The sequence below is a fragment of the Erythrolamprus reginae genome, chromosome 3 (genome assembly GCF_031021105.1).
Source record: "Erythrolamprus reginae isolate rEryReg1 chromosome 3, rEryReg1.hap1, whole genome shotgun sequence".
Lineage (NCBI taxonomy): Eukaryota > Metazoa > Chordata > Lepidosauria > Squamata > Dipsadidae > Erythrolamprus > Erythrolamprus reginae.
The window spans coordinates 246,589,538-246,614,484 of NC_091952.1; the positions used below are offsets into that span (position 1 = coordinate 246,589,538).

Below are 24,947 nucleotides of genomic sequence, written 5' to 3' on the forward strand. Positions count from 1 at the left end.
TGTTCTTTCTGTGCCAGCTCAGGAAGCTCAAACTGCCCAAGGAGCTGCTGATACAGTTCTACAGAGGAATCATTGAGTCTGCCATCTGCACCTCTATAACTGTCTGGTTTGGTGCTGCAACCCAACAGGACCGACACAGACTTCAGAGGAGAATCAGAACTGCAGAAAAAGCAATTGCTGCCAACCTGCCTTCCGTTGAAGACCTGTATACTGCATGTGTCAAAAAGAGGGTGGGGAAAATATTTACTGACCCCTCACATCCTGGACACAAACTGTTTCAACTCCTGCCCTCAAAACGTCACTACAGAGCACTGCACACCATGACAACTAGACACAAGAACAGTTTTTTTCTGAACGCCATCACTCTACTAAACAAATAATTCCCTCAACACTGTCAGACTTTCTACTAAATCTGAACTTCTATTCTACTAGTTTTTCTCATCATTCCTATCACCCATTTCCTCCCATGTTGACTGTATGACTGTAACTTGTTGCTTAGATCCTAAGATTTTTATTAATATTGCTTCTTCATTGCTTATTTGACCCCTATGACAATCATTAAGTGTCGTACCACATGATTCTTGACAAATGTATATTTTATTTTATGTACGCTGAGAGCTTATGCACCAAGACAAATTCCTTGTGTGTCCTATCACACTTGGCCAATAAAATTCTATTCTATTCTATTCTATTTAGTTTGTCAAACCCATATGAGATAACAGGTATAAATATAAACGTGGACATGAACACAGGGAATGAGTATGAATAAATGGGGACAGTAGGACAGGGATGGTAGGCATACTGGTGCACTTATGCACGCCCTCTTCTTATAGCATTAGAGCATTTGGACTTATAGACCGCTTCATAGTGCTTTTACAGCCCTCTCTAAGTGATTTACGGAATCAGCATATTTTCCCCAACAATCTGGGTCCTCATTTTATCCATCGTGGCAGGATGGAAGGCTGAGTCAACCTTGAGCTGGTGGTGAGATTTGAACTGCTGAACTACCGCTAGCAGGTAGCTGAAGTGTAGCCCGTCTTTGGACCCGTTCAATTTTGTCAATATCTTTTTGTAGATGAGGTCTCCAGAACTGGACACAGTATTCCAAATGTGGTCTCACCAGCGCTCTATATAAGGGGATCACAATCTCCCTCTTCCTGCTTGTTATACCTCTAGCTATGCAGCCAAGCATCCTACTTGCTTTTCCTTTATTGCAAACAATAAATTTTCAAGAAGCCCACTTTTGCTTACCAAAAGTAACAGCCAGTATCCAGAAGCTTTTTCGTATTCTCCGAAAGTGGTCAGCACTGCTAAAATCAAGCATCCCAGCACGATCAGAAATCTGGAGGAAGCGAAAAGAGAGGGAACAAAAAAATATTGTCACCGATTCTTTCTATCAACAGTTTCTCTGAAAGGGTTGGGGCAGAAGGAAGAGAGAACAGGAGAGCTTTTCTCCTGACTGCAAAGTTGTTGTTAAGCCAAGGATAGAACATAAGAACATAAGAAGAGCCATGCTGATTCAGGCCAAAACCCATCGAGTCCAGCATTCTGTGTCACACAGTGGCCCACCAATTGTCCATGGGGATCTTGGGCACAAAGAGAAGGCAAAACCCTCCCTTTCCCTTGACCCCCAACAAATGGTACCCAAGTGAATCCTGCCTGCCTCAACCAACATAGACGCGGCACATGGACATCTGTTTCAATAACCACCAATACACTTGGCATGCATGAATCTGTCTAATCCTGCCTTGAAGCTATCAAGGCTGACAGCTGTTACAACCTCTTCTGGAACTGAATTCTATAAACCAACGACCCTCTGGGTGAAGAAATATTTCCCTTGATTTGTCCTCACTTTCTTACCTATGAGCTTTAGGGAGTGCCCCCTTGTCCTAGTATTGTGTGATAGAGAAAATAATTTTTCTCTATCCCATGCATGATTTTATACACTTCAATCAAGTCACCCCTTAAACGCCGCCTTTCAAGGCTGAAGAGACCAAGGCGTTGCAACCTGATAGCAATAGCAATATAATTTAGACTTATATACTACTTCATAGTGCTTTTATAGTCCTCTCTAAGCTGTTTACTGGATCAGCATATCGCCCCCGACAATGTGGGTCCACATTTTACCCACCTCGGAAGGATGGAAGGGTGCGTCAACCTTGAGTGAGGTTTGAACTGCTGAACTACAGTTAGCTGAAGTAGCCTGCAGTGCTGCACTCTAACCACTGTGCCACCCCGGCTCAGTAGGGCCATCGCTTCCAATCCTCTTCTAGAATAAACACAATTTCAGTTCGTGGTGGCCTGGCTGATGGCGCACATCATCTGTCTTTCAATGCTGGGAGTTTTCTTTTTTTGCATCCAAGAGAAGAAACAGATGTCCTTTGACGCAATGAGAAAATTAAAAAGGGTTTTCTCGGGTTCTCAGTGTTGCAAGTGAAGCTACAGCGGATCTGTTTATATCTCTGGAAAACACTGCATTTCATAAAATGCAAAAATAATTGGCGATTATTTAAAAGGTCTCAATAATATAATAATAACAACTATGTCCTGCTCTCACGTTACCATAACTGGAGAGAACAGGTCTGGTAGTGTAATACCAATGCTTTGGTTATATACCACTATTATTTATTTATTATTATTTATTTATTTTGTCCAATACACAATGAGGGTTTTAGTGGGTATACTGTATATCTATATTCACATAGTAAAATACATGATGAAGGTTATAGAGGAGATACTCATAGTACAATATATCTAAGAAAGAATAGAAAAGAAGATATAGTAATAGAACATATCAATGAAAGAATAGAAGAAGAGATATAGGAATAGAAGAAAGGTATAGGAGGTATAGGAGAGCAATAGGACAGGGGACGGAAGGCACTCTAGTGCACTTGTACTCGCCCCTTACTGACCTCTTAGGAATCTGGATAGGTCAACCGTAGATAATCTAAGGGTAAAGTGTTGGGGGTTTGGGGATGACACTATGGAGTCTGGTAATGAGTTCCACGCTTCGACAACTCGGTTACTGAAGTCATATTTTTTACAGTCAAGTTTGGAGCGGTTAATATTAAGTTTAAATCTGTTGTGTGCTCTTGTGTTGTTGTGGTTGAAGCTGAGGTAGTTGCCGACAGGCAGGACGTTGCAGCATATGATCTTGTGGGCAATACTTAGATCTTGTTTAAGGCGTCTTAGTTCTAAACTTTCTAGCCCCAGGATTGAAAGTCTAGTCTCATAGGGTATTCTAAACCACTTCACAGTGCTTTACAGACCTCTCTAAGCAGTTTACAGAGAGTGAGCCTATTGCCCCCAACAATCTGGGTCCTCATTTTACCCACCCTGGAAGGATGGAAGGCTGAGTCAACCTTGAGCCTACTGAGATTCAATCTACCAAATTGCTGGCAGTCGGTGATCAACAGAAGTAAGTTGCAGTACTGCACTCTAACCACTACAACACCAAGCATATGAATGTTGATCACGTGACCATGCGGGTTGCTGTAGTAGTTGTGTGAACAATGGTCTTAAGTCACTTTTTCCCCGTGCTGTTGTAACTTCAAACTGTCACTAAATGAACTGTTGTAAGGACTAGCTGTAAGCAGAATCCTCAATTTACAATCATTTGTTTAATGACAGTTTGAAGTTGCAACTGTGTTTCCCCCCAAAAAAAAGACTGGGTCTTATATTATTTTTTCTTCCAAAAGATACATTAGGACTTATTTTCTGGTTAGGTCTTATTTTTGGGGAAATATGGTACTAAAATGTATCCTTCCCCTGGAGTGGAGTGGGAATGGAGATTTTGCAGTATCCCTCCCCTGAAGTGGTGAGAGAATGGAGATTTTGCAGTATCCTTCCCCTGGAGTGGGGAGGGAATGGAGATTTTACAGTATCCTTCCCCTGTAGTGGTGAGGGAATGGAAATTTTGCAGTATCCTTCCCCTGGAGTGGGGAGGGAATATAGATTTTGCAGTATCCTTCCCCTGGAGTGGGGAGGGAATGGAGATTTTGCAGTATCCTTCCCCTGGAGTGGGGAGGGAATGGAGATTTTACAGTATCCTTCCCCTGGAGTGGGGAGGGAATGGAGATTTTGCAGTATCCTTCCCATGGAGTGGGGAGGGAATGGAGATTTTACAGTATCCTTCCCCTGGGAGTGGGGAGGGAATGGAGATTTTACAGTATCCTTCCCCTGGAGTGGGGAGGGAATGGAGATTTTACAGTATCCTTCCCCTGGAGTGGGGAGGGAATGGAGATTTTACAGTATCCTTCCCTGGGAGTGGGGAGGGAATGGAGATTTTACAGTATCCTTCCCCTGGAGTGGGGAGGGAATGGAGATTTTACAGTATCCTTCCCCTGGAGTGGGGAGGGAATGGAGATTTTACAGTATCCTTCCCTGGGAGTGGGGAGGGAATGGAGATTTTACAGTATCCTTCCCCTGGAGTGGGGAGGGAATGGAGATTTTACAGTATCCTTCCCCTGGAGTGGGGAGGGAATGGAGATTTTACAGTATCCTTCCCTGGGAGTGGGGAGGGAATGGAGATTTTACAGTATCCTTCCCCTGGAGTGGGGAGGGAATGGAGATTTTGCAGTATCCTTCCCTGGGAGTGGGGAGGGAATGGAGATTTTACAGTATCCTTCCCCTGGAGTGGGGAGGGAATGGAGATTTTACAGTATCCTTCCCCTGGAGTGGGGAGGGAATGGAGATTTTGCAGTATCCTTCCCCTGGAGTGGGGAGGGAATGGAGATTTTGTAGTAACCTTCCCCTGGAGTGGGGAGGGAATGGAGATTTTGCAGTATCCTTCCCCTGGAGTGGGGAGGGAATGGAGATTTTACAGTATCCTTCCCCTGGAGTGGGGAGGGAATGGAGATTTTGCAGTATCCTTCCCTGGGAGTGGGGAGGGAATGGAGATTTTACAGTATCCTTCCCCTGGAGTGGGGAGGGAATGGAGATTTTACAGTATCCTTCCCCTGGAGTGGGGAGGGAATGGAGATTTTGCAGTATCCTTCCCTGGGAGTGGGGAGGGAATGGAGATTTTACAGTATCCTTCCCCTGGAGTGGGGAGGGAATGGAGATTTTGCAGTATCCTTCCCTGGGAGTGGGGAGGGAATGGAGATTTTACAGTATCCTTCCCCTGGAGTGGGGAGGGAATGGAGATTTTGCAGTATCCTTCCCTGGGAGTGGGGAGGGAATGGAGATTTTACAGTATCCTTCCCCTGGAGTGGGGAGGGAATGGAGATTTTGCAGTATCCTTCCCCTGGAGTGGGGAGAGAATGGAAATTTTGCAGTATCCTTTCCCTGGAGTGGGGAGAGAATGGAGATTTTATAATATCCTTCCCCTGCCATGCCCACCAAGCCACGCCCCCCAAGCAACATCACGCCCACAGAGCCACTAGTCAAAAAAGGTGAACCCCACCAATATGCAAATCATAATCATGTGATGTTCTTGCTTAACAACCACATCAAAATAAGGTCATAAAATCAAGTTAAGTGTTATGAGGCCTCACTTAATGATCATGCCAAGGTAATGATGAATTTTCCAATCCCAGTTGCAGTTGTAAGTTGAGGCCTGCTTGTATTTAGAGAATAGAATAGCTGGAAGGGGCATTGGAGGTCATCTAGTCCAGCCCCCCTTTAAAGCAGGAGACCCCATACCAATTCAGGCAAGGGCAGACAGGATTTAGTTTATTAAAAATAACTATTAAGTTTTTCAGGCATGGAAGAGAGCAACACAGTGCAAAACCAAAAGCCCGAAGCATTTTTTTTAATCCTTTATTCTCATTTGATATGGATTCATTTCAAGAGAATGTAATAATTCACTTGAGCCACATGGGGGCAGCAAACTTCCACGTCCAGAACAGATTCATTAGCTGTTGAGTTTGGTCCAAGAACTTGGAAAGTTACGGTATTTATTTTTAATGTGATAAAAAGTACCCCTATTTATCATATTTAATTTAATTTAATGTGATAAGGGTAGCCTTATTTATCATATTTGATTTCGTGTTTCAATGAAAGGAAATTAAGTCTGGTCTCAGCCAAAGAAAGTTTTCTAAAAGTCACCACTACACTGGATAATGTTTCAAATAATCTTCTGAAATTGCTTTTTAAGGAACAGCAGAGGAAAATTTTTATATTATATTATATTTTATTTTATTTTATTTTATTTTATTTTATTTTTTTTATTTATTTATTTATTTATTTATTTTATTTATTTATATTTATTTAATTATTTAATTATTTATTTTATTTATTTATTTATTTAATTATTTATTTTGTTTTATTTTATTTTATTTTATTTGTTTATTTATTTATTTATTTATTCCAATACACAATACATATTGAAGAGAATAGACATGTAAAGAAAAGGCCAGAAGAAAAGATATAAAAACAGAGGATAAGATATATGAAAGGAAGAAAATATATATGATATATGAGATAAAGGAGAGACAACTGGACAGGGGACGAAAGGCAGGCTAGTGCACTTATGTAAGCCCCTTACTGACCTCTTAGGAACCTGGAGAGGTCAATCATGGATAGTCTAAGGGAGAAATGTTGGGGGTTAGGGGTAGACACTACTGAGTCCGGTAATGAGTTCCACGCTTTGACAACTCGATTGCTAAAGTCATATTTTTTACAGTCAAGTTTGGAGCGATTAATATTAAGTTTGAATCTGTTGCATGCTCTTGTGTTGTTGCGGTTGAAGCTGAAGTAGTCATTGACAGGCAGGACGTTGCAGCATATGATCTTGTGGGTAATACTTAAATCATATTTTAGGCCCCGTAGTTCTAGGCTTTCTAGATCCAGAATTGTTAGTCTATTTTCGTAGGGTATTCTGTTTCGAGAGGAGGAGTGAAGGGCTCTTCTGGTGAACTATTTTTGGACGTTTTTGAGGGTGTTGTTGTCTGAGATGTGGTATGGGTTCCAGACAGATGAGCTATATTCAAGGATGGGTCTGGCAAAAGTTTTGTAGGCTCTGGTGAGTAGCGTGAGATTGCTGGAGCAGAAGCTACGTAGGATCAGGCTAACAACTCTAGAAGCCTTTTTGGCGATATTGTTGCAGTGGGCTTTGGCACTTAGGTCATTTGATATTAGTATTCCAAGGTCTTTTACCGAGTGGGGGTTGGCTGTGAGATTTAGTTTATTCAGTTTATATATGAGGTCTTGCTTCCAAAAAGGATGAGGAAGGTGTTTCATACTTTCCCTCCCTCTAGGAATAGTTACAAAAGACATTGTGAAATCTCTTTTAAGACATAGCGGTAAATATATAATAATGAACCTAATAATTTTGTTTTTGGCCAGTGGGGAAAATTAGTTTGATAAGCTAAAATGTCATGCTGTTATGGGAAATCTAATGGCTATTAAACTTTTGCTTATGGGTCAGGATTATTTATTTTCCATTTCTTTCTTTCAGCGTATCTATATAATGCCTTCCATCTGTCATGGGACCCAAAATGACATAACACAGAAAACAAACTGGTCCTTGGCAAAAGATAATATATAATAGTCAATGACTGTTATATAAACTTCCATCTCTTAGAGAGAACAAAGGTGGGTTTCACAAAGGATTCTAATTGTTCTCTCTGAGAAGAGAGGGAGAGAGAAAGGGAAGGAGGGAGAGGGAAAGAGATGAGAAAGAAGGAGAGAGAGGGACGAAGGAAGGTGGGAGAGAGGGAGGGAGAGAGAGATGAGAGGGGGAGAAGGATGGGGGAGAGAGGGAGGAAAGGTGAGATGGAGGGAGGGGGAGAGGGAGAGAGAGGTAGGGAGAGGGAAGGAAAGGGGGAAGGAAGAGGGAGAGAGAGAGGGAGAGAGGAAGAGGAGGGAAGTAAGGAAGGGATGAAAAGAGAGAGATAAGAGAGAGGGAGAGAGGAGGGAGAGGAGGGAATGAGAGAGCTATGCAAAGGGGAAATCAAATTAGCTCTTGAGGATAGGTGAGCATCCCTAAACCATTCCACACTTTACAAAAGATAAGCATAGATTGAACTCTCCCTTCGTACAAGAACGATGGACACAACAAAGTTGCAAAAAAGTGATGGGATCTTGTTTTTATACATGCTAACTGCAGAGGGAGAGAGAGAGAGAGAAAGGGAGAGAGAGGGAATTGTATAGATTAATTTTGTGTCTGGCGCTTGTGTTGGTGGTTCTGCATGCCTAGCTGTTGTTTGGAGACTGGATTGACACTGTCAATCTGTTTATCCTGCTCCAAAGCTTTCATCTGTTTGTCAGTAAGTTCTGTGGTACAACATATTCCCAATTGCTGCTTGTAAACTTAAAAGGCAGTCGCTTTCACTGGTGAAATCCAGAACCATTTTATCACAAATAACTTCCTCTCTCTCCCCTCCCTCTCTCTCTTTCACACACACACACACACACACAGGGGAGACAGAAACAGACAGAGAGAGAGATGGAGAGACAGAGATAGACAGAGACAGAGACAGAAATAAAGAAGGGAGGGAGGGAGGAGAGAGAAAGAGAGAAGGAAAGAAAAAAGAAAGAAAAAAGAAAGGAAGGAAGGAGAGAGAAAGAGAGAAACAAAGAAAAAATAAAGAAAAAGGAAGTAAGGAAAGAAAGAAAGGAAGGAAGGAAGAAAGGAAGGTAGGTAGGAAGAAAAGGAAGGAAGGAGAGAGAAAGAGAAAGAAAGAAAAAAGAAAGGAAGGAAGGAAAGAGAAAGAGAGAAAGAAAGAAAAAAAGAAAAAAGGGAAGGAAGGAAGGTAGGAAAGGAAGGAAGGAAGAAAAGGAAGGAAGGAGAGAGAAAGAAAGAAAAAAGAAAGGAAGGAAGGTAGGGAAGGAAGGAAGGAAGAAAGAAAAAGAGAGAGGGAGAGGGAGGGAGATTTTTGTCAGCTGTCCTTTGAAATATATATGACAGAGGAGACATTCTGAATAATACTCCTACTTTCCAAAGATCAAGGTGACACCTTGTCTCCCAAACATCATAGCAGCCATCACAAATTTATGCTTAATGTCTTATTGAGATTCCTTCGCTAACTAATGACCAAGACAAGGGTCATGTTTGATTCATGTGTCATTTCCAGAAATGTCTTCATTTGTGCAAACACTAGAACTTTTCAGCTGGCGGATGGAGTTCTGGGTAGCTTGCATACCATAAATCAGCAAATAAACCCTGCGGTTCCTTCCCCAAACCCCAAAAGCTTTAACCTTAGATTGTCTACAGTTGACCTCTCCCCATTTCTAAGAGGTTTGTAAGGGGACGGGCATAAGCGCACCACTGTGCCTACCGTCCCTGTCCTATTGTCCTCTTTTATCATTACTTTTTTTTAAAAAAGGATTTATTCAATTTTAAAAATAAAATACAAAAAACAAAGATATCACACATAAGCATACAATGACACCTCGTCTTACGAACCCCTTGTCATACAAACTTTTCGAGATACGAACCCGGGGTTTAAGATTTTTTTGCTTCTTCTTCCGAACTATTTTCACCTTACGAACCTGCCGCTGCTGCTGGGATGCCCCGCCTCCAGACTTCTGTTGCCAGCCAAAGTGCCCATTTTCAGGCTGGTGGGATTCCCCTGAGGCTCCCCTCCATGGGAAACCCCACCTCTGGATTTTGTGATGCTGCAGGGGAATCCCACCAGCGTGAAAATGCGTGCTTCGGCTGCCAACGGAAGTCTGGAGGTGGGCTTACCCAGCGAGGGAAGCCTCAGCGAAATCGCAGCATCGCAAAAACACAGAAATCCGGCGGTGGGGTTTCCCATGGAGGGGAGCCTCAGGGGAATCGCACCAGCACAAAAATGGACCCTTCGGCTGGCAAAAGGGGTGAATTTTGGTCTTGCACACATCAATCCCTTTTCCATTGATTTCTATGGGAAACATTGTTTTGTCTTACGAACTTTTCATTTTACGAACCTCGTCCTGGAACCAATTAAGTTCGTAAGACAAGGTATCACTGTATTTACATTTTACAATTCTGTGTCTTCGGTTTACACAGGAGCAGCAAGGTATCCAAAAAGAGAAGCCACCTTCTGGTTGGTGATTCAATTATAAGGGATGTAAATTAACGAAAAGATAAAGAGGTTTTGAAAGAGGTCAGATATTTGCCAGGTGCTACTGCCAGCAGAGACAAGAGGCATAGTCTTAAAACAGTCAAGAATGCCAGTTACGATCGTGATGTTGATGCTCTTATACATCTTGGCACAAATCATCTGTCTCCAAAAAGATCTTTAACTGTACGATAATCCCTTCATCCTGTTCTGTCGGGCTCTCTGGTAGAATCCTCCCAAAAATTCACATGTACAAATTTCAGACACACACACGTTTGAAAATTCAAAACAATGTTCTTTATAATGAAAATTCACTTAAACCAAGCCCTCTTTTGGTATAGCACAGAGCACTCGTCTCCAAACAAACTGGTAATTTGTACAAGTCCCTTATCAGTTCTGTGATACTTAGCTTGCAGCTGTGAGGCAATTCACAGTCCTTCTTCTTTCACAAAGTGAAACACACTTTGCTCTGGTTTAGTTTCAAAGCGGGGAAAAATCAGCACACAAAAAGTCAAAGTCAGTAAAGCAGTCACAAAACACAATGATCAGATAATCCTCCACAATGGCCAAACCCACAGGCTGCTATTTATAGCAGCCTCACTAATGACCACAGCCCCACCCAACCACAGGTGGCCTCATTTTCTTTGATAATAATCTCTCAGTTGTTGTTGCCTAGGCATCGCTCTCCACATGCGTGGCTGTATCAATAACTCTTGTTCTGAATTCAAGGAGGAGCTAGATAATTAATCTCCTTCTAAGCTGTCTGCCACACTCTCCTCCTCCCTGTCACTCATGTCGTCTTGGTCAGAGGAGCCTTCATCAGCAGATTCCACCGAGGGCAAAACAGGCCTGCAGCATGTGGATGTCTCCCCAACATCCACAGTCCTTGGGGCAGGAGCTGGGTCAGAGCTAACCACGACACATTCCTTTATTTAATGCTTTTTCAGTCATCAAATCCAAGAAATCACCATTTCACTCCTTTCCATTTCCAGCAAAAATCTATATACAAGCTTTCCAGTCTTTTACTCAAGGCACTTGTTATTTTGTCCTTGAGCAAATAGGTCAGTTCTGCCACCTCTGCTAACTCAGCAATCTTGACAATCCACTCCCTGGTTGTGGGTATTTCAATATATCTCCATCTATGAGTGTCTTAACAATATCACTGCAATTATCATAAATAAAAGAATCTACCTACTTAAGGTTTCTGCTTGGACTGTGATGGCTTATTCAGCAGATCATATGCAAACAAAGAAATGGGGGGGGGGGAACCTCTGTATTGGCTCATAAATAAAAACATAGAAGATTGGGGGAAAGATCAAAAGCAACATGAGAAAATATTATTTTACTGAAAGAGTAGTAGATCCTTGGAACAAACTTCCAGCAGACGTGGTAGATAAATCCACAGTAACTGAATTTAAACATGCCTGGGATAAACATATATCCATCCTAAGATAAAATACAGAAAATAGTATAAGGGCAGACTAGATGGATCATGAGGTCTTTTTCTGCCGTCAGTCTTCTATGTTTCTTCTATGTTTCTATTGACAGCAGAAAAAGACCTCATGATCCCTCTAGTCTGCCCTTATACTATTTCCTGTATTTTATCTTAGGATGGATATATGTTTATCCCAGGCATGTTTCAATTCAGTTACTGTGGATTTACCAACCATGTCTGCTGGAAGTTTGTTCCAAGCATCTACTACTCTTTCAGTAGAATAATATTTACTCATGTTGCTTCTGATCTTTCCCCCAACTGATCTCAGATTGTGCCCCTTTGTTCTTGTGTTCACTTTCCTATTAAAAACACTTTCCCTCCTGAACCTTATTTAATATTAAATAACATATTAAACATGTTATTTAAATGTTTCAATCATGTCCCCCCGTTTCCCTTCTGTCCTCCAGACTATAAATACACTGTAAATAATGTATTTGTAAATAAATAGTGTTTGCAAAAGTGTACTATATTTCACTTAATTGTAGAGCTTATCCAAACTACTGAAATCAAGGTTAACACAATTGAGTTCTTGTGTGCATATACAGTATGTGATTATTGTGCTATTTTTATTTATTTTATTTATTTATTCATTTGTCCAATACACAAATACATAGGAAGAAAATAAACATGAAGTAATATATTTAAGGATAAAAGTGAAAATAGAAGAGAAGATATATGAAAGGAAGAAAATATATATGATATATGAGATAAAGGAAAGACAATTGGACAGGGGACGAAAGGCACACTAGTGCACTTATGTAAGCCCCTTACTGGCCTCTTAGGAACCTGGAGAGGTCAATCGTGGATAGTCTAAGGGAGAAATGTTGGGGTTAGGGGTTGACACTATTGAGTCCGGTAATGAGTTCCACGCTTCGATAACTCGATTGTTAAAGTCATATTTTTTACAGTCAAGTTTGGAGCGTATTAAGTTTGAATCTGTTGCGTGCACTTGTGTTGTTGGGGTTGAAGCTGAAGTATTCATTGACCGGTAGGACGTTGCAGCATATGATCTTGTGGGCAATACTTAAATCGTGTTTTAGGCGTCGTAGTTCTAGGCTTTCTAGACCCAGGATTGTTAGTCTATTTTCGTAGGGTATTCTGTTTCGAGTGGAGGAGTGAAGGTCTCTTCTGGTGAAATATCTTTGGACATTTTCAAGGGTGTTAATGTCTGAGATGTGGTATGGGTTCCAGACAGATGTCCAAGCAAGTAAAGTTATATGACATTTCTGCAGGGTTGCCTGGTTCATAAAATCTGCTAAAAGTATGACTGGGGTTTCCTTCCCACGAACACCACACTTCCCCCCTCCCGTTCCTTCTCCTAAAAAGTGTTTTCCTTTGGAGCCCAGGCAAGGGTTCCTCATCTCTGGCACTATTGGTGTGCTACTGGAAACTGGAGTGGGTGCTGCGCACCTCTGCCGCCAGGCATGGGGGAATTGAGATACACTTTCCCCCTAGGCCTTTAAAATTTTATGCATGGTATGTCTGTATGTATGATTGGTTTTTTATATACTGTAATGGGTTTTAACTGTTTTTTAATATTGGATTATACTGTTTTGTTACTGTTGTTAGCCGCCCCTTGTCTGCCAAGAGGGGCGGCATACAAATCCAATAAATACTAATACTAATACGGGGGCATTGGCACAAGATTCGACTTCTTTGCATGTCCCGGAAGTGAAATCTCACGCGAGGATGCATGCGCGAGAGAGATTTCACCAATTTTTGGCAATTTCTTTGGTTCCATGAATGCTCAGAAGCAAAAAAAAAAAAGGGCAAAATTTGGTGAAAAGTTGCCTATTGAGGAAGACATAATTGAAAAAAAATCACATTGTGTGCAGAAATGGATAGGTTAACCAAAGACATTAAAAATATAGATGAGTAAGAGTACATTAACTGTCGGAGTAGGTTTTATCACTGCATGGAGAAAAGGGGGAAAAAAGTAAAATCAGAGAAACAATAATAATAATAACAACAACAATAACAATAATAATAATACACCCCCACAGTGACATTGACAGGCTTTATTTACCAAGGAAAATAGGCGGCAGAAGACTTTTGCAAGTGAAGCAGACAGTGGAAGAAGAGAAGCATGCATTAGCTGACTATGTGAAGGAGAGCAAAGAGTCAGTGTTGATGGAGGTCAACAATAGGAAGCTTCTCAAGGTGAAGCAAACTAAGGACCAGTACAGAAAAACTGTAACTCAATGTCACATGGACAGTTGGCAGAACAAAGCATTGCATGGCCAGTTCTTGGAGAAGATTGAAGGCAAAGTGGATAAAGAAAAGACCTGGCCATGGCTTACAAGTGGAACACTCAAAAAGGAGACAGAAGGACTAATACTGGCAGCACAAGAACAGGCCATTAGAACAAATGCTGTCAAAGCCAGAATTGAAAAATCAACAGACGATCCAAAGTGCAGACTCTGTAAAGAAACAGATGAAACAATCGATCACATACTCAGCTGCTGCAAAAGGATCGCACAGACTGACTACAAGCATAAACATGGTGCTGTGGCACAGATGATCCACTGGAACTTGTGCCAGAACTACCATTTACCAGTGGCAGATAATTGGTGGGATCATAAGCCTGAAAAAGTGGTCGAAAATGAGCAAGCAAAACTACTGTGGGACTTCCCACTTCAGACTGACCAAATTCTGAAGCATAACATACCAGACATTGTGATTGTGGAGAAAAAGAAAGTATGGATCATCGACATCGCAATCCCAGGGGACAGCAGAATTGAGGAGAAGCAGCTAGAGAAATTAATGAAATAAAAGATCTAAAAATCGAGCTGCAACGACTCTGGCATAAGCCAGTGAAAGTGGTCCCAGTGGTACTTGGCACGCTGGGTGCAGTGCCAAAGGATCTCAGCAGACATTTGAAAACCATCGGAATTGACAAAATCTCCATCTGTCAATTGCAAAAGGCCGCTTTACTGGGATCGGCAAACATAATTTGCCGCTACATCACACAGTCCTAGGTGCTTGGGAAGCGCCCGACTGGTGATGAAATACGAAATCCAGCATTATGATCTCGTTTGCTGTGTTGTATTGACATAATAATAATAATAATAATAATAATAATAATAATAATAATAATAATAGAGGCCAAAAATTTGGGTGCGTCTTATACCCCGAATATAGCTTTTCTGCAGGGTTTTTTTCCAGCTCTATCGAGGCAGCTCTTCCCAGCTTGCAGGCTTCCTAATGATCTTCCTAACTTACAAGATTATTTCATTACTCCTCTGAAGAAGGTTTTTTCCAACCCTAAGTCTTTGCAGGATTGTTTTCACTGCTACTCCCTCCAAAGAAGATTTCTTTTCATCCCTAACCAGCGGATCAAATAATGTGCTGAAGCTGACCAGACTAAAGATTTTAGCCAGATGAATACCTGGTAGGTAGATCCCCCCCCCCCTGTTTTCAAAACTAAGATGCATCTTATATTCTGGTGCATCTTATACTGTGAAAAATATGGTAATTACATCAACCGTTTTCAAAATTATGATGGCCACAAAAGGGTTTTGCTAAGCAGCAAAGGTGATTTTACCAAGAATGAGAAGAAACCTGTGAAGGGAAATTTAACCTAGTGCAGAACAAATCTATTCTCCCCAACCATATACAGTATTTTAAAATCAAAGTATGCTACAGACTTGCACAGAGAAATTGGTGTACTTATAATAGATTATTCCTAGACTGATAAGGATTCAAGGAATAATTATATAATCCTTGAAAGGATTTGCTAGTTCACAGAAAGGCAATAAAAGGAAGGAAGGAAGGAAGGAAGGAAGGAAGGAAGGAAAAAGATAGATGGGAGGGAGGGATAAGAGAAGAGAGACAGATGGATGAAGTAAGGGAAGAAAGGAAGGAAAGGAAGGGTAGGAGAAGGAAGGAAGGAAAAAGATAGATGGGAGGGAGGGATAAGAGAAGAGAGACAGATGGATGAAGTAAGGGAAGAAAGGAAGGAAAGAAAGGGTAGGAGAAGGAAGGAAGGAAAAAGATAGATGGGAGGGAGGGATAAGAGAAGAGAGACAGATGGATGAAGTAAGGGAAGAAAGGAAAGAAAGGAAGGGTAGGGGAAGGAAGGAAGGAAGGAAGGAAGGAAGGAAAAAGATAGATGGGAGGGAGGGATAAGAGAAGAGAGACAGATGGATGAAGTAAGGGAAGAAAGGAAGGAAAGAAAGGGTAGGAGAAGGAAGGAAGGAAGGAAAAAGATAGATGGGAGGGAGGGATAAGAGAAGAGAGACAGATGGATGAAGTAAGGGAAGAAAGGAAAGAAAGGAAGGGTAGGGGAAGGAAGGAAGGAAGGAAGGAAGGAAAAAGATAGATGAGAGGGAGGGATAAGAGAAGAGAGACAGATGGATGAAGTAAGGGAAGAAAGGAAGGAAGGAAAAAGATAGATGGGAGGGAGGGATAAGAGAAGAGAGACAGATGGATGAAGTAAGGGAAGAAAGGAAGGAAAGGAAGGGTAGGAGAAGGAAGGAAGGAAGGAAGGAAGGAAGGAAAAAGATAGATGGGAGGGAGGGATAAGAGAAGAGAGACAGATGGATGAAGTAAGGGAAGAAAGGAAGGAAAGGAAGGGTAGGAGAAGGAAGGAAGGAAGGAAAAAGATAGATGGGAGGGAGGGATAAGAGAAGAGAGACAGATGGATGAAGTAAGGGAAGAAAGGAAGGAAAGGAAGGGTAGGGGAAGGAAGGAAGGAAGGAAGGAAATGACTATTTCAGCATACTTTCAGATATATTGGTCCTCAAGGAAAAGAAAATAGTTGAGTTGCCAGTATTCTTGTAACCCCAGCCATTTCTTCTCAATAAATCTTGCTAAAGAGAACTGTGCTTTGGAAATAATCGCTTTCAGCTTTAGGTAGATGCCAAAGTACTTGCCAATGGTTTTTCATATTCTTAAGACAGGCCACTAGCTGCATTCACGTCTCTGTGTTTTCTCTCTCCACGTCTTTACACTTTTAAAATATGTTGTTGGAGAAGATGCCTGCGAATGCCACTGGACAGCCAAGGAATCAAACAAGTGGAACGCTGAACAAATCAGTTATCACCCAAGGCACCCGATTTACACAAATCATTATTTTGTCCCTAGACCCAGTTTGGAAATCAGTTTTGTCCCTTATGTTTGCAAGGCAGCTTGTTTATCAGTATGAACTATACCAATCTACATCAGTCTCAACCCTGTCACTAGTTGTGGGCTTGTTTTATTAATTTATTAGTTAGCCACTCTTCAAAAATTATACAAAGTTTAAGACTAAGCAAATACTGTATTAAATATTCCTTTTGAAAAAAGTATAGATTTACAAATACTATGTTTAGAAAATTTACAGCTACGCCGCCTCCGAACTGATTTAACTGTTGTTCATAAAATCATACATCGCAATGTACTCCCTGTTAGCGACTACTTCACCTTTAACAACAACAACACAAGAGCACGCAATAGATACAAACTAAATGTAAATCGCTCCAAACTAGACTGCAGAAAATACGATTTCAGCAATAGAGTGGTCAGCGCCTGGAATTCACTACCGGACTCTGTTGTTTCTTCCCCCAGTCCCAAAATCTTCAACCTTAGGTTGTCTACAATAGACCTCTCCCCTTTTCTACAATACAATACTATATTTGTATGACAAATAAAATAAATAAATAACATTTTATAATATGAGGAAACAAGCCATTTGTCTCGAACTGTGTTAAACTGTTTTAAACGTCACCACAGAGCACTGCACACCACGACAACTAGACACAAGAACAGTTTTTTTCCAAATGCCATCACTTTGCTAAACAAATAATCCCCTCAACACTATTAAACTATTTACTAAGTCTGCACTACTATTACTACTAGTTTCTTCTCATCATTCCTATCACCCATCTCCTCCGACTTATGACTATAACTTGTTGCTTTTATCCTTTTTATTAATATTGATTGTTTGCTCATTGACCCCTATAGCAATCATTAATCATGATTAATGATTCTTCACAAATGTATATTTTATTTTATGTACACTGAGAGCATATGCACCAAAGACAAATCCCTTGTGTGTCCAATCACACTTGGCCAATAAAGAATTCTATTCTATTCTATTCTATTCCATTCCATTCCATTCGACTCCACTCTGCTCCATTCTATTCTATTCTATTCTATTCTAACTGTGTTAATGTTAAAACAATTTAGCTCTGTAACAAATATGGAAATATGCTGCAATCTATCAATAAAACTTTATATACAATGTCATAAAAAAGATAACCATGACTTGATTGCACACAATCAATCTCCACAAATATGTGGGGAAAATTTGGAAAGTGATCGAATAGCTCAACTACCTTAATAACTTGTCAGGCATGATGTCACACCCATGTGGCATCATAGATTCTTATTCCCATTCATAACCAGAAGAGCAGCAACAGGAAAAGAACAGGAAGTGACTGCTTGCAGCCTCATTTAGAATGGATGGAAGGACGTAAAAATGAATGACTGGTTAGATCATTGAGGGAGACAGAGTTGGTTGTCTAGGGAGGGATGACTCAGCTAGATACGTGGTCCAAGCAAAGCTTCATTTTGCTCCATCAGTCAAGGAATGCTATGGGACGCATTTGTCATCCATATGAGTCAAAAGTAAGCTCACACAATATTTCAGAGATAAAAACAAAGCAACGCTCTAAATCTGTGATATATTGGCTGTAGACTCCGCATCGGCCTTAGATATCTCACATCTTCCTCCTAATTGTCTGCTAAACACTGATGGGTACAAATGATACCTACATTCTGCTTCTAAGTCATACACAGGTTGGAGACAAGTCCTTGGGAAATGAAATCAAAGATTTCACAGGGACTTTAAAAATAAAGCTCCAAAAATTATTTAATTGGTGGAGAGAATCATCTAGAAAGAAAACATTTCTCCTTGAATCCTATGTAGCAATATCAGCTAGATTTATACAGTGATACCTCTACTTACGAACTTAATTCGTTCCGTGACCAGGTTCTTAAGTAGAAAAGTTTGTAAGAAGAAGCAATTTTTCCCATAGGAATCAATGTAAAAGCAAATGATGCGTGCGATTCGGGAAACCACAGGGAGGATGGAATCTCCTGTTTCCTCCCAGGAGATTCCTAGAGAGGTTCCTCCCTGTCTTTTCCAGTCCTGTTTCCTCCCAGGAGATTCCTAGAGAGGCCCCACAGAAGCTTCTCCCCACCTTTTCCAACCCTGTTTCCACCCAGGAAATTCCTAGAAAGGCGGGGAGAAGTCTCCATGGGGCCTCTCTAAGAATCTCCTGGGAGGAAACAGGGCCGGAAAAGGTGGGGAGAAGCCTCCGTGGGGCCTTTCTAGGAATCTCCTGGGAGGAAACAGGGCCTCCACCCTTCCTGTGGTTTCCCCAATCACACACATTATTTGCTTTTACATTGATTCCTATGGGAAAAATTGCTTCTTCTTACAAACCTTTCTACTTAAGAACCTGGTCACGGAACGAATTAAGTTCGTAAGTAGAAGCACCATTGTATTTGCTTTATGAGGGAGGCTAATGACTGCCTCAATAAATGTCACGTGATGATCTATTTACAGCCACAGCCTCTTGCCACATACCTCCCAGAGACCAATAAGAGCACACAGAGTCGGCTTCTTCCAGGTCCTGTCAACTAAGCAATGCATGTTGGCGGGACCATTTAGGAGGGCCTTCTCTGTGGTTGCCCCGGCTCTCTGTAATACCACAAAGACCTGGCTTTGCCGGCAGGCCTGGGGGCCATGAATTGTACATTTTTCATGGCCCAACTGTATGAATGGTGTGTGTGCATATGATTATGATTGGGTTTTTTTTTATAACAAATGGCGTTTTATTACAAGGTTTTAGTTTCGATATTATATTCGACTTCTTATTGCTATGTATCTTTTTGTAGTTTTATTATATCATTTTGTAAGCCTTCCTGAGTCCTTCGGGGTTGGGCGGCATAGACGTCGAATAAATAAATAAATAAAATAAATCTTCACTTACGATTATAATCGCCAGGCTCAATTATGTCCGCAAATCAAGGACTTGCCCGTGTTGTTATTTCAAAAGCATCCAATCTCTGCTCTGACTTATTTATGCCGAAGACAGGCCATTCAGCAGCCTCTTCTTGCTGGAAATCAGTCACAGACTATGAACTCTTAGGAAATGGATGACAGCTCTTCCAGAACAGAGTGTACCAAAGCGGAAGACGTCACGCCGAGCATCCAAACATGTCAGGGACATTTTAAAAGTTTAAATATTGTATTGTTTGTTTGTTTTCGGGAATGCGTTCCACCTAGCATCCTAGCTCCTTGGAACAAGTCAAGTTCCAAGTTTAAAAATACCGAATAAAAATGGTTTACCTTTCAATCCTGCACCCGTTTATTTATTTGATTTTTTATAATAATAATTATTGTTGTTGTTGTTGTTGTTGTTGTTGTTGTTGTTGTTGTTATGTCAGTACAAGACAGCAAACGAGATCACTATGTCTCCTGGGATTGCGATGTCAATGATCCATACTTTTTTTTCCTCCACAATCACAATGTCTGGTGTGTTATGCTTCAGAATTCAGTCAGTCTGAAGTCAGAAGTCCCACAGTAGTTTTGCTTGCTCATTTTCGACCACTTTTTCGGGATTATGATCCCACCAGTTCTTTACCACTGGTAAATGGTAGTTCCAGCACAAGTTCCAGTGGATCATCTGTGCCACAGCATCATGTCTATGCTTGTAGTCAGTCTGTGCGATCTTTTTGCAGCAGCTGAGTATGTGATCGATTGTTTCATCTTGTGATCGATTGTTTCATCTATTATTATTATTATTATTATTATTATTTAGATTTGTATGCCGCCCCTCTCCGAAGACTCAAGGCGGCTCACAACAACAATAACAATACAATATAATACAAATATAATATTAAAAAGAACAAGTTAAAACTCATTATTACTAAAAACAATCAATGCTATGCTGCCCTTCTCCTTAGACTCAGGACGGCTTCCAACATGTTAGCAATAGCACTTTTGAACAGAGCCCCCACAATCCGGGTCCTCATTTTACCCACCTCGGAAGGATGGAAGATTGAGTCAACTTTGAGCCGGTAATGAAATTTGAACCAGTGACCTACAGATCCACAGTCAGCTTTAGTGGCCTGCACTACTGCACTCTACCCACTGTGCCACCTTGGCTCATCAGTTGCAATCAGACAGACAAGAAGAGGATTGGGGTAATGGTGAGAACAATTAACCAATGCTGTGGGGTCTCCTGCTTGAACAGGGGGTTACAGTCCAGTGATGGGCTGCCAAAATTTTTACTCCCACGCTGTGGGTGTGGCTTATTGTTTGGATGTGGCTTGATGGTCATGTAACTGGGTAGGAGTGGTTTGCCAGCCATGTGACCAGGTGGGAGTGGCTTGACAATCATGTGACCATGGGGTAGGGCTTAAAGGTCATGTGACTGGATGGGAGTGGCTTATTGACCAAGGTAAGTTTTCAAATAGGGGCGTGGACTCTTTTTCAGTGGATTAAGTCACATTATTTGAGTAGGCACCAAAGGGACAAGTGATAGACAGCATTATTTGTTGAGGAGCACAGTAACATTTTAAGGTTTTGTACTGAACCCACAAGATTCAATATGATAATTGATTAGGTGAGTAGCTTAATTTTCTTTAATTGCTATAAAAGTTAAGTTCTAGATAATGATTAAAATGATTAAAGCATTTATGGGTAAAAACATACTACAGTGGTACCTCATCATACGAACTTAATTGGTTCCAGGAGGAAGTTCATAAGGTGAAAAGTTCGTAAGATGAAACAATGTTTCCCATAGGAATCAATGTAAAAGCAAATAATGCGTGCAAATCCTTCAGGAAAATCCCAAACTTTAGAAGGGAGGCGAACAGAGGGCAGGGAGGGGCAGCTAAAGGGGGCGGGTGGAAGAAGCAAGGCTAGGCTAAAGGGTGAGCGGGAAGGAAGAAAGGCAAGGGGGCGCCCCTCCCTTTTCTTTCTTAAAAAGACACCGTTTCAGTGCTTTTGCAAGCATGCAAAATCTTTACTCCTCCAAGCTGCCCCTCCCTTTTCTTTCTTAAAAAGACACCGTTTCAGTGCTTTTGCAAGCATGCAAAATCCTTACTCCTCCAAGCTGCCCCTCCCTTTTCTTTCTTAAAAAGACACCGTTTCAGTGCTTTTGCAAGCATGCAAAATCTTTACTCCTCCAAGCTGCCCCTCCCTTTTCTTTCTTAAAAAGACACCGTTTCAGTGCTTTTGCAAGCATGCAAAATCCTTACTCCTCCAAGCTGCCCCTCCCTTTTCTTTCTTAAAAAGACACCGTTTCAGTGCTTTTGCAAGCATGCAAAATCTTTACTCCTCCAAGCTGCCCCTCCCTTTTTTTTCTTCAAAAAAGGGGGGGGAAAAGAAACCCCTTCATCCCAGCAGCAGCTGCTTGGGTTCGTAAGGTGAACATAGTTTGGAAGAAGAGGCAAAAAAAATCTTAAACACCGGGTTCGTATCTTGAAAAGTTCGTTAGAAGAGGCGTTCGTAAGATGAGGTACCACTGTATTTAATTATTTACTATTTTAACAGTAATTAAGGATCATACTAAAATACTAGAGAAGGACAATAAAAAAACCATTACATATTCAATAAATAGTGCATAAAACCTACTATCACCACTGCGTGTCCCCCCCCCCCCCCCCGCCTCGTGGGGCCAGCAGCCCATTACTGGGTTAGACTAGAAGACCTCCAAGGTCAACATGAGACATACTCAATACCTCCAGTCCTTTGCTGAACCATTTCTGGACAGAGAGCCAAAGGAGAATTCCTTGAGAACTTCAATAATGGAGTGACTTAAGCTAGAGATCTCAGCTTTACCTGTGAAATTCCACTGCTTGGAGACTGCTGGGAAAAACCGATCTTTTTCCAGTTGCTATTTAGGACCTTAAAAAAGGGATTTGCGGCTTCTCTCTCCCCACCCCTCAATTACCTGTATGTTTTGCCATTTGAGTGCTTCACTCACCTCATTATTTCAGACTGCAATAGATAACTCATAAGGAAGGCAAAGCACTCCTGGTACATCATTAAGAAATTGGCCTGCAGAACTTGTCCAATTAAACTCACCCTGAAATTTTTAGTGGATGAATAAACAAGGCCATAAATTTTGGGTTGTTTTTTTTCCTGGGATAGCTTGATTCCAAAAACAATTGCTCTTCTTTTTTTAAATGCACCAGAGCAAAACAACAACACCAGGCACATGATTCATGCCAGTTACTCAGCCAGCCTGCATATGTCCCATGCTGGCATGACATGTCAATCATCTCCTATGCATCCACTGAGGCAAGACAATCTCCTCCGTATTTCATAAGGTTTTGCTCGATTTGCCAAAGTGTGCTTATCTCACAATAGAATAGAATAGAATAGAAGAGAAGAGAAGAGAAGAGAAGAGAGAAACAAAGTAGACTAGACTAGAGTAGAAGTAGAGTAGAGTACAGTAGTAGAGTACGCATGGCTAGCTGGCCTCATCAGCTAGCCATACCCTCACTGGGACTTGAACTTGCAACCTTGGCCTTGTAAGGTAGAGAATTAACCTCTAAGCTACAGTATCCAATCCCTTCAGCTGTGTACCAGGGAATATATATATTTGGATTTATTATTATTATTATTATTATTATTATTATTATTATTATTATTATTAATTAGATTTGTATGCCACCCCTCTCCAAAGACTCGGAGCGGCTCACAACCTGCAATATACAGAGTACAAATCCAATATTAAAAACAGTATTTAAAACCCTTATAGTAAAAAACAATCATACAACCCACATAAACCATACATAAATTATAATAGCTGAGGGGTATAGAATAGAATAGAATAGAATAGAATAGAATAGAATTCTTTATTGGCCAAGTGTGATTGGACACACAAGGAATTTATCTTTGGTGCCTATGTTCTCAGTGTACATAAAAGAAAAGATAAATTTGTCAAGAGTCATGAGGTGCAACACTTAATGATTGTCATAGGGTACAAATAAGCAATCTGGAAACAATCAATATTAATATAAATCGTAAGGATACAAGCAACAAGTTATAGTATATGTCAGAGGAGATGGGTGATAGGAATGATGAGAAAAAATTAGTAGTAATAGTATTGCAGGAGGCTGACTAGACCATAGACACCCACCATGGCCATGCCCATCCAGCAAAAGGACAGAGAACCATTGCTAAAATTTTTGAAGCCCACTCCTGGATAAAATCAAAATTACATGAAGTTCTAGTACCACTTTGCAAAGCTTTAGTAAGACCGCACTTGGAATGCTGCATCCAGTTCTGGTCACCACAATTTTTAAAAGATGTTTGAGACTCTGGAAAGTGGGCAGAGAAGAGGAACAAAGATCATTTGGGGACTAGAGGCTAAAATGTGTAAAGGACAGTTAACCAGAATAGTTTAATGAAAATGGGGGACATGAGAGCAGTGTTCCAATATCTCAGGGATTGCAACGAAGAAGAAGGAGTCAACATATTCTCCAAGGCACCTGAAGGCAGGACAATAATAATAATAATAATAATAATAATAATAATAATAATTATTATTATTATTATTATTATTATTATTATTTATTGGATTTGTATGTAGTGATGGGCGAACCGAACTCACAAAATTCGGGTCCATACCGAATTTTGCGGTGTTCAGTATGCTGAATACGAACCCGAAATTATTTGAAACTTTGGGCAAAGTTCGGGGTCGTGTTCGGCGTTCGGAGCTTTGACGTCACCAGCAGGTTGCTAAGGGCGCCAAGGTGATCACTTCCTGGATTCCATGGAATCCAGGAAGTGATCACCTTGGCATCCTTAGCAACCTGCCAGTATACGTGATGTCAAAGCTCCACCCCCAGAATCTCTTGGTGGGATGCCCCGTTCGGGTTCGGTTCGGGTTCAGCCAAATTTTGCCTAAAGTTTGTTCGAACTTGCCGAACCCGAACACCGTTGGGTTCGCCCATCACTATTTGTATGCTGCCCCTCTCCAAAGACTCGGTTGGAAACTGATCAAGGAGAGATCCATCCTAAAGCTAAGTCCTAGCAGCTACTCTTTACAAGCTGAATCTGAGCTTCCCACCCAGTTGAAAGTTCACATGTCTTGCCCCTCACCCAAAAAGTTGTCACATTGCCCACTTAGGTTGTGCCAGCCTGGCAACTCCTCCTTCCGCTTCCACCCAGGTGGTGGACATATGATGGCCTTGAACTTCTCGAAAGAATGCTTTGTGGCTGCATCTGCTCCCTCGTGAAATCACCCCTCCCAAGTTCCCATAAACACCAGGCTTTCTACAGATCGTGTGGCACGCCATTGATTTATCACCAACTTCTGCACCGACTTGACAGGCAGCCTCCCCTCAAAAAAAAAAGCGTACCCTGCAATGGAGAGAGGTTTTGAAAAAGAGAACGGACCATTTGTCTGAAATAATATAGGGTCTCCTGTTCAAGCAGGAGGGATGGACAACTCCACTGT

General features: G+C 41.2%; 1 protein-coding gene across 2 annotated transcripts in view; it reads right to left on the minus strand.

Moving 5' to 3' along the window:
• Positions 1–24,947, minus strand: part of KCNQ3 (potassium voltage-gated channel subfamily Q member 3) — a 212,847-nt gene that overhangs the window by 38,891 nt on the left and 149,009 nt on the right. For both annotated transcript variants that reach the window (XM_070748310.1, XM_070748309.1), the window contains exon 2: positions 1,252–1,342. In XM_070748310.1, coding sequence (XP_070604411.1) covers positions 1,252–1,342 — 91 coding nt within the window. The remainder of the gene's footprint in view (positions 1–1,251; positions 1,343–24,947) is intronic.